The sequence below is a fragment of the Tyto alba genome, unplaced genomic scaffold (genome assembly GCF_018691265.1).
Source record: "Tyto alba isolate M040663 unplaced genomic scaffold, T.alba_DEE_v4.0 Super-Scaffold_13, whole genome shotgun sequence".
Classification (NCBI taxonomy): Eukaryota; Metazoa; Chordata; class Aves; order Strigiformes; family Tytonidae; genus Tyto; species Tyto alba.
This window is the reverse complement of record NW_024881275.1, coordinates 47,352,073-47,371,114: the sequence shown is the minus strand read 5'-3', so window position 1 is coordinate 47,371,114 and position 19,042 is coordinate 47,352,073. Positions and strand designations below refer to the sequence as shown.

The 19,042-nt window shown below is 41.5% G+C and overlaps 1 protein-coding gene across 2 annotated transcripts in view; it reads left to right on the top strand.

The window, feature by feature from the left end:
- The window catches only part of CPLX1 (complexin 1), a 159,242-nt gene that overhangs the window by 84,377 nt on the left and 55,823 nt on the right, over positions 1-19,042 (top strand). For both annotated transcript variants that reach the window (XM_042787931.1, XM_042787932.1), the window contains one exon: positions 11,008-11,183. In XM_042787931.1, coding sequence (XP_042643865.1) covers positions 11,008-11,183 — 176 coding nt within the window. The remainder of the gene's footprint in view (positions 1-11,007; positions 11,184-19,042) is intronic.

Genomic DNA, 19,042 nt, shown 5'->3' with positions numbered 1-19,042 from the left:
GAAAAAATAGAAGACAGACTTAAAACATCCATTTGTTGCACAAATGCACAAGTACCATTGAGATGAGATATTGTTTTTTTGTACAAAAACTGTATGGCTCTAAATAGCTAGAGAGAAAGTGTCACTGTGCAATGATGGAGACTTTGCAGAGTAAAAAACAGAGACCACAATTTTAGCCAAATAAATTATGCTGATGGGGCTGTCAGGGTCTTGTACAAAAAGAATACTTTATTTTGTCTGCTTGTGTTCTGCTGACATGGCTATCTATCTCATTCAGTTTTGGACATCTGCAGCATGAAACATTTCTCTTGAACATGTTAGAATCTACTGCTATCTCAGAGAAATGCAATAAAAATAATTCCTGAAAAGTTCTATGTGCATCCACATGTATTTGTACCAAGTTTGAAAAAGGCCCTTCAACATCAGCCTTTAAAGTCTGCCTTGGGGTGTGTAAGGGAAATGAAATATGACCATAGTGGTGAGAAGAGGCATTTGTCTCCAAATATCCGGAGTTCCAAAAACCTCTGAATATCCTTAAATATTTCAAGTACCTTTACCCAGAGTTTGCTCAACATACCCATTTGTTTCCCAACAAGAAGACTTTTGAGCAATGCAGTTTGGCTGGATACAAAGGGAGAGAGAGAAGGACTGAAGTAAAATGCCAGAGACAGCAAGCTGAGTCTGGAGGGGGAATGGCTGAAGCAAAGGTCCCCATGAACAGTAAAACAAAGGCTTCTCTGTCTAAACATGAAAAGTCAGAGCAAATGTCTGCTTGTTCAGGACCCTTTTCTGAAGAAGGTGCAGGGAATGGCAAGTATTGAGCGTTTTTTGACGTTACACCATGAACACAGACCAAGGTGTGGTAAAAAATCCCAGTATCTGGATGAGGGAAAGCTGGGCAGATGTGCAGATGATCACCCTAATGTCTTGATCACCCAAATAATCACAGTATTTTATCCCAGTGCTGATTCTGTGAATAACTTCTCACTATTATCTATATCTATTTGTCTTGGTACTGGTTACATGAGACAGGCCTCAGTTTTAGGTGCTGGGTATCCTCAGACCATGTCTTTCCCGATTAGCTGGTGGTAGGGAATATTTTAGATCCCAGCATGAGCATTCAGAGAACATAAAGGACTGAGTCAGTGAATTCCATTAGGTTGAGGAATGGAAATTTCTACAGATGCTTGAAAATAACAAGCAGACCAAAAACCTGGAAAATGGAGATGGGGGAAAAAGGAAAAGACAGAAAACAGACCAAGTCTGTATTGCAGTGTGATGAGCACTGCAGTGGCCAGCTAGCTGTTGATCACAGCCTTATTCACTGCTTTGCCTTCACCTCTACAGTCCTTTGGTAGCAGCGTAGGCAAAGGGCTGGCAGGAATAGCATAAGGCTGATCCTTGGGGAAAGGGATAGACCAGACTGGTGTCTTGCATTCTTATTTATTTGGAAGGTAATTTAATCATTTGTGTGTGTGTAAAAATAACATAATTTTTTTTAAAAAAATCCATACCTTTCTGTGCAGCTTTTTCTCGACATTATTAATTTATAAATAAAGTAAACTGAAGCTTTGAATGCTTCTTTACTAGTCCTTCCTCAGGCCCATTTATGTTCTACCACTACATGACTTGCACAGTACCCATGATCCATGGCTCACCACTTAATATTTTGAGATGGACCTCACTGGGATCCTTCCAATATTGTTTTTCTGTGATATCTCAGAACACTTAACACTGAAAGGGATAGGCAGCTCACTGACCTGGAAATAAACCTAAAACCATAGACTGGCTCAGGGAGCAGAAGTTCATATAATCATGCCCCTTCTCAGTTGTGTAAGTCTCTTGTGCTGAGTGAATCTGGGAATGTTAACAGAGAGTTCCATGTTTGCATTGAGCTTTGAATTTCATTAAGAATTTATTCATTTCATGCAATAGTAAGTATCCTTATCAGAGGTCCCCACTGTACCAAAAAGACCAGAAAATGGCATTTTCAGAGATATTATGATTGCTCAAGCGAGGTCCTCAAGTGAACTTGGCATCAGTTTTTTGTTTATGAAAGAGGAATCACTAATGAACTACAATAGGTGTATTATTTATAGTTAATTAATAAATTGTGATGGTTCCTTTGGAACTATTCAGTACTAATGTATAAACACAGTATTTCATTAATGCAAGTACCACTTTGGAATATCATGTGATACTTTACTGAAGGGCTATTACACTTTTATTGAAAATTTAACAGAAGGTCAGTTGGTTGGGGTCTTTTTTCAGCTGAAAGGATTGGTGTGACATTTACTTTTTTTTGAGGGAAATAGTAATCTGGTGGCTAATAAAACTGAAGAAGGAAAAGACCTTGCACCTTTATCTCCCAGTTGAAGGACTATGAGGCAGATAGGAGAGGCATCTTTGTTCTTATTGCTGAAGAAATGTGCAAACATTTGCAGGAAAACAGCTTTCTACAGCAAGCGTGGAGCTGTGTACTCTTTTGTTTCCAAAACATTCCTAAAAGCATTGTTTTGTGCTAGTCCTAAATAGATGAAGAACAAAGGTAGCACTACTTTTTGTACTTGAAAAGAGCAGCAGGTTAATGTGGGCACAGGCAAACAAAATCTTTCCTGGCTCTTGTTTTATTGTACTGATATGAGGTAGATTTTTGCTCCAAAGCAGATGTGATGGCCTGGATACCTATGTGCCAGGCCCTTCTCTGCCCTTCCCCTTTTTGTTAACAGTATAGAAACACCAGGCAGAGAATGAGGCTGCCCCAGCAGTGTCAAAAAGTCACAGGCTTTATTCTGACCAGCTGACAGTATGTACTGGTTCTTTGTGGATGAGTTATTTTGATCTCACCATTGACAAGAAAAAACTTGTTCATGCAATTAAGGGTTCTTGAACTGGCCCTGTTACTGGAAAGTGGTAATTAATTCACTCTCTAAGACTCAATTTTTGAGTTTTAGAAAGCAGGCATTCTTTATTACAGTGCTGGACGCACAGGGGATAGCTCTTCCTAATGTGTGTGTGTGAGAATGAAATCAACAAGTATTTATACTACTTTATCATACATATTCATTGCATTTTTATCATATTCATAACTTTTCTGGGAACTCATTTAGCATGAGTTAATGTCTCTTGTGCATGTCAGTTGGAGTCTTCAGGTGGTCATCGGGGGTCTTCAGATGAAGGCTTGTAGTCTTCTTCACTGTGTTCACCAGTTGACCCTTACTTCTGCCCAAACTCAGTCCTGTAGTCACATACATCTTGTCCTTCAAGTCTGGCCTGGTCTGGTTTGTTGCTAATTTGCAGCTTTTTTATCTTTATGTTTCTTTGCACCTGCCACAACAAGGCCAAACTGTCTCCAATAAGATTATTTATGAGTTCCTTATCCTACAGTCATTCCAACTGTTCCTCAAAAGATCAGTATTTGTTCTGCAGCACAATTGTTAAATGATTAATACATCTTAAATTGATCTTAATAATTCTATTCCACAAATACATATTTTCTAATACTCTTACTTTGCGGGTATCAGCCCTAGTCTGAATACAGTGTTTTGGGATTACATAGTTTGTAACCTCTTTTGCTCATGTCAATTCCAGTAACATTCCATTGGCTTGTACCAAACTCTGCAATGAAACAGGCATCACCTGGTGAAAGCTGACTCAAAAATGTAAGAAAACAGGAGCTGCCTTACATTGTGTGCCTCTGCAGAACATGAAGTCCTGGACCAAGACTGGCATCTAGATTTATTCCTGCTTTGCAGATAGGAAGACTGAAGAAAGGAGATGCAGAAGGATATGTCTGAAAAGCTCACAACATACTACCTGTAAGTCTCAGAAGAGAGCCCCGAAAGGGAGCACAGGAGATCTTACTGGGCAGAGATCCTGAAGAGTTCAGTTCACCCATGCTTTCTCAGTCTCGTTTTCAAAAAAGAGTGAGACAAAAAGGTATGGGAAAGTGCAAGTCATTAAAACCATTTTGTAATGTCAAGAACACTCAGAGTGAAAGACAAAAATGAGGTTGTACAGCCCATCCATCATCAGCTGCTCTTTATTCCTTCCTTCTTGGCCCATCTGGTTGCTAAAAGTCACCCAGTCCTAAGAGGGAAAATTTATATTCCTGCTGGGGTTAAAGAAAGTTGCAGGAGTTATTTGTGTACAAGATAGTGAACTATGAATAGTAGTCTGGTGCTGTTTACTTTTTGCGAGTAAGAAAAAATCATGAATGATTCAGATGATTTTTCAAGGCATTGTAGAATGAAAGTATGTTGCTGTAGCACTGAAAAAATCCAGACAACTTTTAGAGTTCAGTGGGCTATGTCTGGATGTAGAATATATACTCCTTACTTTTCGTTTTATTTGAGAGTGAACTAACTTCTTCACAAAATGCTGTTTAGTGATCATTCATCTATCACTTTTTCTTAGTTGTAGGGGAGGTTGGTGATATGCTGGAAACACCTCTTTCTTCTTTAAAGGTAAAAGGAAGTGCATTAAAATGCTATTGCTGTCCAGACATAACATGTTTGGGAGCCTGCTGTTGTCTATATTTTATGCTAGGGAGAAGTTACACTCACCTGCTCCACTCCATATTCTGGTGCTGTAGACTGTAGTTTTGGGTTTTTACTCTGTCTCTGACTAAGATGTGTATATAAATCTGGATCCCAGCATGATGCTTAACTGACTGCTAGATCAGAGGAGGTGGAGGTAGATCCTGCTGTATAAGACACATAGGCCAAGGAGTCTACATGAGATCTTGGCATGGCAAGTAAGTATCTAAACTCACCAAAGGTGGGAGTGTGCTTTGCCTTTGGACTCCATTTCCTGGACTGTGATTTAGACTCTGTAGGAAACCTCACTCTTAAATGGTAGACAGAGGCAATTGAAGGTCACAGTGGGCTTCCATTTGCTGTAATAGGAAACTGGGTACCCAGCATACATGGACACATCTCTGAGCAGAAACTTGAATCTAGTCATCCCTATTGGGAACTGAATTTCACCCTGGTGACAAGAACTCTTCTCTCAGCCAGACTAGTTCATTCAGGTGTAATCAACAGATCTAATGACTTTGCTGGAGGAAGGTATGCAGGTTGGAAATATGGTGCCATATTTCAAGGGCAGGGGGAACAGAGGTTCAGTTTGTATTTTGTCTAAAATAATCTTACTGGTGTGTATTTTGGCTGCAACAGGTGATGAAGTTTATGTCACAGCAGCCTGAGGGAATAATTTGAAAATCTGTAACATCTAAGGGATTTGGACAAAAACACTTGGACAGGATCTGATTTCTTCAGACATGATTCATATTGGGGAAAAATTTGTATATGGAATTCCTTTGTTTAGTGAAGTCTTCGTATAAATGCCAGCCTAGTCTTTCCTGACAAATTAGTGATTCATTATCTTGACTTCTGGACAGAGTAAGAAATCCCATAATGATTGCTACAAGACTTTTTTTTGTTGTCCTGGGTTGAGTGAGTGGTGGAGTTTTTTGGTGGCAGGGGAGGGGGCTATCAGGGCATCCCCCTGTGAGAAGCTTCTCGAAGCTCCTCCGGCTCGAAGTAAACTCCAGCTCTGTTTGGAAAACTGAGCCAGTCAGCTGCGCCTCTGCGATAACGTATTTAAGAAGGGACGTGGTGACATGCAGTTGGACTTGTGAGGAGGAGTTGCTGCAGCTGCGTGAACACCAAGGTCAGTGGAGGAACGGAGGAAGAAAGGAGGGGGGAGGTGTGCCGGAGCAGAGACATCCCTGTATCCTGTGGTGAGATGGCAGGGCGGCCCCCCCTGCCACCCATGAAGATCTACGGTGGAGCAGACATTGATTTATGGCCTGTGGCTTCTGCTTGGAATAATCAAGGTGCTGTGCCCAAAGAAGGCCGGGGTCTCATGGGAAAAGGTAGCCCCACTGCTGTAATTCAGCGCTGGGAGGATTGCAGCATGCAGGGGTGTCCTACGCCAGAGCAGCTCAGGAAGGGCTGCAGCCGTGGGAGGGAAACCAGTCGAAGAAATTTAGTGACCCATGACAGAGCAGTGGGGGGAACGCTGCGGCCTGTGGGAGGAACTCATGTTGGAGAAAGTTTGTGGAGGATTGTCTCCTGTGAGAGGGGGACCACGATGGAGCAGGAGGAACAAGTTCCGGACACTCCCCTCACTGAAGATAAGGGAAGTGGCAGTGCTGACTGCACCCCCCATTCCCTGCCCCGGTGCCACTGGGGGAGGAGGTAGAGATATCGGGAGCAGAACTGAGCCCGGGAGGAAGGGAGGGGTGGGGGGAAGGTGTTCTCAAGATGTGGCAATGCTGCTCACTGTCTTACTCTGTTATGTGTTGTTAGTGTCTGTAATAAATGTATGGGTTTTTTTTTCTTCCCCTAACGAGTCTGCCTTTTGCTCTTGATCATAAAAGGGAACTTTTCCCCATCCCAGTCCTATCTCGAACCCCAAACCTGGCTCTCTGTCCCTTCTCATTGCCGGGGGAGAAGGGAGAGGGAGCTGCTGTGTTGTGGTTGGCTGCCAACCAGGCCCAAACCAAGACATTTGTAATGCCAAATTCACCTTTTTCATGAGCCTTAAAATGTGGAAGGGGCTTCTTGTATACCCGACATAAGCTTTGCATTATGGTCTCGATGAAAAAGGTCTCTTTCCAGTGATATCAATAAAATATTCTTAGTTCTGGTTCTGAAACGATGCTTCAAAAATAAGTGACCCATTCCTGCTCCCTGTTACTCACTCCCTTTCATCAAGTATTTGTGCACACTACTGAGATCCCCCTGAACCTTCTCTTCTCTAGGGTAATCAAGTCCCTGTTCTCTCAGACTCTCCTTGTATAAGAGATCCTTGAGTCTCCTAATCATCTTCATGGTCCTTTGCTGGCTCACTCCAGTAGCTCTGTATCTCTCTTGTATCTGGGAGCCCAGAATTGGCAACATGACTCTAAATTTTGTATCACCAGGACTGAGTAGAAGGGAAGGATCCCTCAATCTTCTTGCAACACTCCTTGTAATGCAGCCCAGGAGGCTGTTGACCTTCTTTGCTGCAAGGATGCATTGTTGGCTCATGGTCAGATTATTGTCCACCAGGACCCCAAAACCTTACTGCAAAACTGCTTTCCCGACAGCTGACCTGCTTTCCAGCTGTTTGACTGGAGAATGTCTCCCACATGTTCCCAAACAACTGAATTACTATTTTTCAGACGGCTGATGACAACTTAAACCAGCAAATCTCATGTTAAAGTGTATCTGAGTATGCTCACAGTATTTGGCTTAACACCTGATTGCCTAGTTCTTTAACCCTTATGGATCAAGGGAATGACTATTAGTTTGGAAAGCCTGACATGCCACTTGTCTTCTAAACAAGCCACCTCTGAGATGCTTCTCTCATGGAAGTTTTTTATCCTTCAGGAGCAGGACTGTTTATTAGAGCCATAAAGGTAACAGTTTGCAAATGTTGTTCTGGAGCTTTAGCCATTTCTATGTACTTCCCATGGCCTTGTCTAGAGATGTTGGAAATACTGTTAATTGAATCTTCTTACTGATTAGTGATTATTTTGACATTCTCTGTCTTCTCTTTATGTCAAGATAGGTGTTAAGGTTGGGATATAAAAGAAGACAAAAAGAGCCAGGCTTATCATATGAACAGATTCAGTAATAGTGTCCTTCCCCCTGTTTCATTGGAAGCTTCAAAAGTAGGCTTGAAGACAGAACTTCTGCTCTTTCCTTCTGCTTGTGCCTGTAACTGCAGCATCTCAGTTGCATGCAAATGAATTCTCTGGAGCCTCCACTGCTGAACCACTAAAACCAGAAACTGTTATCCAGGGAACATTAGCAATGAAATCTAAAGTTTAGGATGAAGAACAAATGAGAGAAAAAAAAAGCTTTTCTATACAGAAAGTAACAGAAGAGATCAGAGCCAAAATGTTGTGTAGAAATTTGCTTCCCATAATACATTTACTTCCAGTTAGCTAACAGTGATGCTACAGTGCAGCATTCTGTACATTTAGAAGGTGACTTTGAATCCAGGAGTGAATTAAGAGAACCTGTGAGGATCCTGAAACTACATTATTTTTCTTGTATGTGTCCTGTGTGCCTAAAGTATTCAAAATCTTGGTCTTGTCTAAGAGATAAAACAAAGTCTATACATTTTCATTCTCTACATGATGAGCTGAGCTGATGTTATAACTTAATGATAGCCTAGAAGTAGTGCTTAGAGGGAAAAAAATAACCTCTTTCTGCTGCTGAATTCTGCTTCATAACTATTGTATTACGCTGTCTGGGTAACTCTACGTGGAGAGAGGCTAAAAAGAGCTAAACTTGATAGATTATTGAACCCAAATAAGTTTGATCATCAGTGAAAGTATTTTTTGAGAAGAATCCAGAGATCAAGGGTGTTACTGGCATTGGTCATTGTTGTGGTTTAGGCCCAGCTGTCAACTGTGCACCACAGGGCTGCTTGTTCATTCCTCCCCCCTCTGATAGGATGGGGATGAAAATTGGAAGAAAAAGGTAAAACCTCATGAGTTCGAGGAAAGTTTAATAGAATAACACAGGAAGGGAATAAGTAATAATAACAATAATACTCATTAAAGAATGTATAAAGAAAGTGATGAACAATGCAATTGCTCACCACCTGGAACCCAATGCTCAGTCCGTTCAGATCTGCAATCCCTCCACCCACCAGCTAGCCCCTGCAGCTTTATACTGACCATGACATCATATGGTATCTAATATCCCCTTGGCTAGTTCAGGTCAGCTGTCCTGGCTGTGCCCCCTCCCAGGTTCTTGTGAAAATTAACTCTATCTCAGGTGAAAGCAGGACAGTCATCAATGATTTATGCACAGTAAGGCTGTTTAAGGAGGATGCGTGACCCAACTAGTCTTCATTGTCTTTCTGCTTGCTATGAAATTATGTCTTGCTTGCAATTTCAGTTAGCCTTCCTTGCATCCCAGGAAAAAATTCACCAAATGGTCTGAGCAAATTTGCCCTCAAAATGCAAGACTACCTGTATTACTCTGGCCCTGCAGAGGACGATGAAAAATGACAGTAGAGGAAGGCTGACATTAGCTAGGGACCATGAACATGCCAGCTGGGGTTTGTTTGGGGTCCCTGGGAGTCTTCCTCTTTTTATCCACATTTCCCAACATGATGGAAGTGTCAAGAGGCTTGTGGTTAGCTAGCTGAATGGAGATAGTCCTGTTTACTGTTATTATTTCCCACCTGGCAAAAAAAACATCTGTAACAACCAGATCTTGTCAGGGATAAAATTATCAGTTTTCCTGTGCTTCTCTATGGGAGATGTAATGAGGCCATTCCTCTATCACATTTTGGGGGACTGGAGGGTTGCTTTTGATTCAGGGTTGCTTTCAGTTTAAGGGTCTAGGAAAACATGTGACCTGGAAAAGAAATGTGAAGGGGAAAAGCCACAATATCTGCTCACCTCTTGACAAATTCCTTGGTGGTTGTTAGAGGCAGTAGTTAATCTGATAACTGTCATCTCTGGGGAAATTCAGGAGGAATCATCCTGACAGGCTGCAGATGTTTCTCCCCCTGTATACTTCCATAAACCAAGGTTTCATCATCGCCATCCCAAGAACTGACATGGAAAGCAAGAACAAACACAGTCCTCCAGCACTATTGACAGACTGAAGGGGTAATTTATAAGAGAGGGATAAGGGGTTGTGAAAACCTCTTCTCTTCACCTAGCCTCTAATAAAGCCAACAATTATTTGGAAGGACTTTGACAGTGTCTCCTTCCAGCCTGAGCCTTTGAAACAGCCAGATGACTTTGTCTTGTGCAAGGCAAAAGATGTTAAGTATCTACACACCTACGTACATGTGAGTGTGTGCTACAACAGAGCTGTTTTAGATTAACTTAATTAAATCTCAGTCAGCAAGGAGCCAGTCTGGAGCTGTCCTGACGTAGGAACTAAGGGCAGTAATCAACCAGCTACAGTATTCTTCCAGGGTGAAGGTACCTTTTTTAGTAAATGATGCAGGGTGTTTTTCTGCTCCAGGCAAAGTCCAACACAACTCCCAAAGGGTAGTTGTCTTCACTTCATCCATGTAACTGGGCTTGATCCTGCTGCAGCCCTCCAGTGTCCCGATGATGATGATGCACAGTAAATACCCTTCCCCTTTCCCAGCACCTTCTTTCCTCCCAAGTAGGATGATTGCTAGTCATTTGACAGTAAAAGTGCCTCTGAAATACAGGGTAGATGGCTCTAGTCAGCCCTGTGGGGACAGAAGAGCATGGAAGAAGCCTCCCCATTTGCATGGTTGTGCAAGGGCTTTGCACAGTAACAGAGCTGTCTCAGGAGCACACAGGGGCTGAAAATTTGGGACCAGTGTGCATGCAGGGGTAGAAAGAGAATCAGGAAGAGCCAGGATCCCACCTACGTACTAAGCATTAGAGGCAGTGGTGTCCAAGCGTAAATAAGAGACATGCAGAGATGCTGCTTCTTTCTGATACATGTCAGGAGCCTACAAATCATCAGCAATTCCAGATGTTTGCTACTACTGTGTGTGCTCATACCTGTCACAGGATGCATAATTTCTGACAACAATTAAGACTGTGATTATTCATCCCTGCAGTTGAGATTTCAAATTCCTTTCCTAGCCCTGCTGTCATTTCTTTCTGGATGTATCCCCTGCCTGTTACATTGAAGACCCTCCAAAATCAATCTTCAGTTACATGACAGCTGATAGAGTGAAAACATTGTGTAGATGGAAGCTTGCCCCCTTCAGGACTGCAAACCAATTGTGTTGCCATCATGCAAATCTACAGATGTAGATTTTGTTGTCCTCTTGTTGCCATGCTTCTCTCACCAGTGCCAGGTAACTCCCCTGGTCAGGCTGGGTGCTTTGCCCACCTCTTGCCTCTCTGGGGAATGTGCCTCCTCCTCAGTGGAAGGAGAAACCTTTCCAAATGCAGAGGAAGTGGAAGAAGGTCGTGAGTGTGGGGAAGAGAGAGCTGGCATCATGGTGGTTTTCCTACATTCTTACAGGGCTGAATTTCTCTTGTTCTTTCTCTAGGGGCTACCAAAGACATGGGGAAGATGCTGGGTGGGGATGAGGAGAAAGACCCAGATGCTGCCAAGAAAGAAGAGGAACGACAGGAAGCCCTCAGGCAAGAAGAAGAAGAGAGAAAAGCCAAATATGCCAAGATGGAGGCTGAAAGAGAAGTTATGAGACAAGGTATTCGAGACAAGGTAGGGATCCAGCTTTTTAGCTTGAGCTCCACTCAATGCTTAGTGGAGAACTATTGTTTTCAGCTCATTTCTGACCAATTCCCTGAGCACCTGGCTAGAGCCAGGTAATTACTTTGCCACAATGAACTTTCTAATCTTGTTCACTGTCCCTTGACCTTTGTCCCTGATTAAACACACCTTCCACACAGAAAAGCCCTGCAAAGTTGAACAAGAGAGTAAAGATGAGGGGAGAAAAATGCCTGTTTTTTCATTGTCTGTTAAGCGCTCACATTATTTTAAATGTTAGAGGCTTCTCTGTACCTATGTGGGTGCTTTCCAAGCTTGAATTTGTGGTTTGTGAGAAGGGTCATAATTCAGCATGTTTCTGAGAGATACAGTCCACGTATGTTCTGTATTGGTTCCAAGGCTTTCTTCGTGTTCACAGGTAAAATGGGACAAACCTACTCGACTTTTCATATTTAGGCTTCCACTACTCACAGAGCATTCATCTGAAAGAGAGAGAGATTCATTTATCTGATAGACTTAACTGTTGGGAAGCACTCTCTTCTACTGAAGTTGATTCTTGTAATGACACAATTTGGAATGAGAAGGAAATGAATAGTTGTGAGGATTCAGAATGATATTGGAAAGAAATGTACAAGACAAACCATTAGTAGAGAAATGAGCTTAATTTAAGGTAGCTGAACCCATTGTTACTGTACATTAGCTTTTAGGGATTGATGTGTGGAGGGACAAGGCAGTTTTTCTGCCTCACCCTCAAGACTGGGTCAAAACTGCCTCTTTAGAGTAACTTAGTTTTTATAGGAAGAGGCCCAGTAGCTCAGACAGCTTGGAAAGAAATGTGGGTAATGGTTGGAGGAGGGGTTTCTGGTGATGAAGGTCTGCGTGTTGACTTAATTGACATGCCAAAGAACAATAGAAAATACCTGTAGACAGAATGAGGAAGGCCTGCTCCTCATAAGAGATGTTCCCTGTGCAGTGCCTACCTCTGCATAGGTTACAGTGCCCTAAGAACATGTCTGGGAAAAAGCTTCAAAGTCTCATCACAGACCTGAGTGGCTGTCTGTAAACAAAGCTATGTCTGCACTGGGTCAAACTTCTGACCTTATCCTTATAATTCAGGAGGGAGGCATGGATAAGGATGAATTGATTTGGTGTCATAGCACATTTTTTAAACAGGTATCAAGAATTGTTCTGTAAATAATGAAATTTGGGCTTATGCTTCTAAGAAAATAAAGTATTTACAGGGAATTGCCAACCTATGTCAACTGCCAGAGAAAGGTACTCATGTCATCATTTAAAATGGGGTATTAGTTACCAGACAAGACAGATTCAGAACCCCAACCTGGTCAAAATTTGTTGTTTTTATAATGTAGTTAATGAGTATATATCTAGATAGTGTAATATATTAATATAAACATATCAGTGTGTGCAGAATATGTTTAATGTATGTTTATAGGGTGGAAGTGTTTGTAAGCAGTGACATAGGTCAGCAGTAGACACTAAGGAAAAAAACAGAGTAGTGAATTTCTGAGTTGCAGGCAGATGGGCTAATTCCCTGTTTTCACTGGCCACTGTCTCTTCTGCTAGACCACTGAAGAGTTCTGAGAGGTAGATGGGAGTTGCATGTTTTCTTGCTGTTGGGCAAACTTATGTAAAAGCATTTAAGACATCTGAGATGCCCTCTGTTACAAATCCAAGGTGATCTAGATTAGAATTCACATGTTCATGAGTAGAATGCATACAGCCTGAGTTTGGATGAAACAAAGGGAATTTCCCTGGGATGTTGTCAGCTCTCTAGACTTTGCTGAGTCAGGCTGAGTACTGGGTGGTGAAGTCTCTTGGAAGTGCATTGGCTTCTGTGCAATATGGCAAAGGGTTGTCTTTGCAGAGACACTAAACAGGGATACTTGGAGAAATGTCGTTTGACCTTAGTCAGAGCTCTGGATTGCAGTTCCTCTAGTGATGTGGTGGGTTACGTTTGAGATTATCAATAGCAAGTCCTGCTTTGGGGATTGCATCCAGCTTGTGGAAACACATGCTGTGGTTTTCTTTCTCCTGGGGATAATCCCAGGTAGCATGCATTTGAAAGATGAAATTGTTTTCTGCAGAATTGGAAAAGATGTAGAAAGAAGCTGTTTCATTGTTTTTGTTTGTTTGTTTGTTTGTTTGTTTTTTTTTAAGATTGAGAATTCTGTGAAAGATAGAGGTTACTTTGTCCTGACAGAGGTGGATTTGATGATATACAAGACTGTCTCCAAGTATTTGGAATTGGTGGCTAGAAATGCGAAACAAATGTTGAAAGAATAGAAAAAGGGTTGGATTATTTCTTCCATTACTTGTTTATGTAAAAAATTACCTTAATTTCTTTGCCAACTGCAGTAAAAGCAGAAATGTAAGGAAGGAGAAAACTGAAACAGACCATCTGGTATGTATACATACACAAGTTGTTAGCAGGTATGAATTAAATACAAGAAGTTTTAAGTATGAGCAATCTTCCCAATAAAAGAGTGAGAAATGAGCATGTGAGTTGAGTGAGTGACTAGGAACAGATTATTTATGCAGAATACAAGTTTGAAAGTGTGTGTCCTAGGTCATGAACCCACAGTCACAAAGTTACTCCCTTAGTGAAACTGCAGGGTGTCAGGGAAACAAGCCAAGGAATCATAGCTTCATCAGTTAGTATTGCTCTAGGTGAGGCGTACAGAAAGGATAGGCTCATGTTGTTTTGAACTTTTTGCTTTGGCTCTTCAACAAGTGTGATGAATGCACTCTCTTGTTTAGGGCTTCAGGAAACGTGGGAGCTATGGTAGAGCTTGAAGGGAATGATGACAGATACCACAGATATGTTCCAGTGTGTGTTAACTTCAGGTTTTAAATCTAATTTGTTCAGTTGAGATACATATGCCCTCAGCCCAGCATGGCAGCTATGCAGAGAAACAACTTAGGGAAATGGTAGAATGAATTGTGCAGTACTCCAGTATTTATTCATAAAAAATATGCAACATTTTCATTTGGAAATCAAGTTTTTAGGATGACATTTGGACAGGACATTTTGAAAAAACTGGTCAACCAGTTGCCTGCAAGCTCCTACGCAATATTAAAGTCTAGCATCTGATACTGAAAAAGGATTGAAAGAATGTAAAAAACATAAGTGGGGTATACTCCAGCTTTCTTTTACCCCAGGGTGCATGTATGCAGCTTGCTTTCTGATCTGAAATGGGCTTGATCTCAACACTACTGCCCCACAGATCTGGGCCATACCACAGCTGTCTCTGGGGAGAGGTGCCACACACAGACAAGACTGTCAAGAGGCCTTGAGTGCCCCTGTGCTTGGTAGGTCAGAGTCCATTGTCAGCTCCTCAGTGGTGAGGCTGCGCATAGCTAATACCCCTTGCTAATACCAAGTACTATCAGCTTGCTGTGTGAGAGCAGTCAACTTGTTTCCAGTGCTCTTGGGTGGAATGCTGCCTTCTGTAAACAGAGGACCTTGTTTGTGTTATATACCTGCACACCTCAGCAGTGAAAGCTAGTTACTTTCTTCATGTAATGATCCATAACTACTTATTTACATAATTAATTATTTCCACTACTGTGGTAGAATCCAGGCCTGAGAGACCCCTAGTATATGCTCTGTAATTAATACTTTACCTGTCTTGGCTACTAGTGAGACAATGCCTGTAGTCTGGCTTCCTGCAAATCCTACACATGGTTTAGAGAGTTGGCATTGCTGAGCCCATGCTGAAAAGTATCAAAGCTCAAGACTATCCTCACAATGGTGCGTTTCAAGCAAAAAGGATGTAAGCATGGTCCTCTGCCCAAATGGCTTGGCTTCAAGACATAATTTAGGTTTGAATTTAAGCCGTGCTTGAGATGAAGTATGAATCACTTCAGGCACTACTGTATACTTAGTTCTGAGAGTGAAAGTGGGAAATGTCTTTGTCCCATCTTGTCTTTGACCAGCCTTATATGCTGTGGGGAATATAGCAGAAGTTTCATTATATTAATAAGGATTCCTGCCCTCCAAATTGCGCATGAAATCAGCATGAGAAATATGGAAAGGTGACAAATGGAAAATTCAAATGCTAGAATAATTAAGGTTGTCTCTACAATTGCAATTGACCTTGCTGGGTGTTGTGTAAAGACTGTGGCACAATGCTTAATTGCATGGTCATACATTTATGCTTCTAAGAACCTCAGCTCTCCTCTTGCACAAGAGGAGGTCGACTGTTTTCTTAATAAGCAGGTGTTCAGTATTTCATCTCTGCAATGCCTTGTAATGTGTTTTCTCAAACTCACTTACTATGCAGTATCCAAATTCTGATGTCAATATAATGAATTTCCTTATTTGAGGGTTTAATTCCTTGTTGCTATTATTATTATTTTGCTTTCAGTGACATAGTTGTTGAGTTCATCCCAAGCATGTTTTTTTGCTGAGATTTATTCCTTGATATTTGTTCCTGCAGGCAGCATATCACATGGCAGGAGAATTGTGTGCAGTCCTTGTTCTGTTGTGTGAGGCCTTCTGTCTCTTGGTGCGTGCCATTAATTCTTCCCATTTTTCTTATTGGGCCATTAAATGTTCTCAGTGGTTAGGCAGTAAGATTCTCTACAGTAATTGAAATTGTCCAAGTACCAGGAAAACCATGAAAACTGTTCAGTTCTTTATAGGTATTTAAGACATGTAATTTCCAGGTCTTCCATGGTTTAAGGTAGGTGGTAATTTACTTCTAGAAAAGTGAGAACATTTGAGTTGCTGACAATGGGAGATGTTCTAAGTTAGGGCCTTTGTTCTCTCCAGTGGGAAAGTGTTCTCATAATGCTCTTTTTTTTTTTTTTTTTTTTTTTTTTTGTTAAATCTGATTGATGAACTCAATTTTGGCACTATATCACTCAGAGAAAAGGCAGTCGGGATTTATAGCTGCAGTGAAATAATAAACATACAACATCATATAATTAATTACTTTTAATATTTCATTTGCATATTTCCATATATAACTGGTGCATAGCTGTGAAAATCCTGTCTTAAGGCAGGAGAAATACCAGAGTGTGAACTGACTTTGTTCTCCAGCAGTATCAGATCTTTGAAATTAATCTCCAAGCTCAGGAGAGCAAACTTAACTTTGGTAAAACTTTGTTGCTATAAAACAGCTTCACAATGTTAACTAAACTCTTCGGTGTTAGCATATCTATGGGATGTTTCATTCTTGTCTAATTTCAGATGCAGATATTACCAAAGGCTTTAAAAATTCATGTACAAAGGAATGAAATTTCACTGCTTGAAAATACAATTTTGAAGGTACAGTCTTCCTTGTGAGGAAGAAATATATAGTAAATTTTTCATTGGAGACTATCAACAACTGAAAAAGAGTGCAGAAATTGTATTCTTTTCATGTCAGAGGTGAAGGGTCTTGAACAAAGAAAAATATTTTCTCAGCTGTGACTCATGTTCTGTAATTCAAATTATAAAATTCATATCTCAATTAATTCTGTCTGATCTCTTTCCTTTCAAATGATTGATATTAAACCAGTGATGTGAATTTTTATCCAGCACTTGTGTTCTAATGAAGCTGTGGCTATGGTTCAGTGTGTGGGCCTGAAAATAGATTTTCAGAGATGTATCTCCATTGCGTGGATGGAGAGTTATCATTAACTTGACTCTTATCCTGTTTCCACAGCAGCTTTTAATAATTCAGGATAAAAAACAAACAAAGAAAAAATTCCTTGCTTACTGGGTCACAGGTCCTGCGGCTGTGAGGAGTCAATAGGCCTGGCTATGACACTCCCAGTGTGATGCAAGACAGGGATTATATTGTGCTTTCCAAGAAGTAGGCTCTGGGATGGGTGGGAACACTAAAGATGACAACAGAGAAGAGTTTTAAACATGTGTTGTTTAACATCTTTGTTGGAGACATGGACAGTGGGATGGAGTGCACTCAGCAAGTTTATGGATGACATCAAGCTCAGTGGTGCAGCTGATATGCCTGAGGGAAGGGATGCCATGCAGAGGGACCTTGTCAGGTTTGTGAAGTAGGCCCATGTGAACCTCATGAAGTTCAGTTCGGCCAAATGCAAGGTTGTGCACATGGGTAGAGGCAATCCCAAGCACAAATACAGGCTGAGTGATGAGTGGATTGAGAGCAGCCCTTTGAAGAAGGACTTGGGAGTTGTGGTGGATGGAAAACTGAGTATGTCAGCAATGTGCACTCACAGCCAAAAAAGCCAACCATATCCTGGGCTGCATCAGAGAAGCGTGGTCAGCAGGTTGAGTGAGGGGATTCTCCCTCTCTACTCTTCTCTCATGAGACTACCCTGAAGTAATGTGTTTAGCTGTGGGGCCCCCAGTGTAAGAAAGACATGGACCTTCTTGAGTGGGTCCAGAGGATAGCCATGAAGATGATCAGGGGGCTGGAGCACCTTCCTTGTAAGAGGACAGGCTGAGAGAGTTGGGGTTGTTCAGCCCAGAGAAAGCTCTGAGGAGACCTTATAGCAGCCTTCCAGTACTTAAAGAGGGCCTACAGGAAAGATGGAGAGGACCTATTTATCAGGGAGTGTAATGATAGGACAAGGGGCATTGGTTTTAAATTGAAAGAGGGTAGATTTAGATTAAACATATGGAAGAAATTCTTTACTGTGAGGGTGGTGTGACACTAGAACAGGTTGCCCAGAAAAGTTGTGGATACCTGCTTCCTGGAAGTGCTAAAGGCCAGGCTGGATGGGGCTTTGAGCAACCTGATCTGGTGGAAGGTGTCCCTGCCCGTGGCAGGGGGCTTGAAACCAGATGATCTCTATGGTGCCTTCTAACCCAAACCATTCTATGATTCTATGAATTGTACTCTTTGCAGCAATTAAATCACGGGCCATTCTGGGTGAAGAAGGCTGCAAAGAGCAATGTCCTGTGGTGTTTAGTGTGATCTGGACACATTTTATTCATTGGTTATTGAAAACAGTGGAAGCTGGAGTAAGTCCAATCAGAGTTCAAAGAAGGAAAAGACATTTGTAGGTTGATTGAAGAGCACCATGACCCAGCAGATCATTTTCATATTGCTATTTGCAGGCTTCTGAGGGAATTAAGTGATTTGACCTGGACTACACTTCTGACCTCTTGCCAGCACTTGTCCTCCAACAAGTTGTGAGCCAGATTCTTAAGTTTTTGTATCAGTTTTCTCCATAGCTTTAGAGTACAGATCTTTAGCATCAAATGTGTTTCCAGACTACAATCCTTTGCAATTTTACTAAATGACCCACTTCTCTAATACTCTCAACTTTTGGAAATTCCAGCCAGATTTAATTTTCTGCTTTGTATCTAGAAAGAAGTCCCCTTATCTGCAAGGCAGCAACTGTCTTTTGTGAAAAGGTGAACAAACTGGTCTCCTCCAGTAAGAAGAAGCATAACTAGAAAGCAAAAGGTTAACAAAGTTATCTGAGTATGCCTAATTTCATCAGTCTCTCTTGGAAGTTGAGGGAGATAATAGTGCCTTCCCAGAGTACTTTTCAGCATGGAACAGGGATTGATGTACCTGCTAATGACCTCCAAAGGCCATTATTAAGCACAGTAATCTTCAGAGTGATTTTAGGGGGTCCACTCCAACCTAACCGTTGTTGTTTCATCTTTATATTCCCTTGGAAGTCCCAGCATATGCAACATGTTTTCATCTTGTGAATCCAGCCACCTACATATATAGAATTGTCTAAGTGGTCTGAATAAAAGTGTGTGCACCACGTCTTATCTGTTGGCATTAAACTGACAGAGCTTACTTGATGGGAAAAGCTGCATGGATGCTGCACTGTAGCTTTAGGCCATTTTTAAAATTCAGAAAAGGGAGGCACCATTAGCAAACCATTGGATCTCAGAAGTA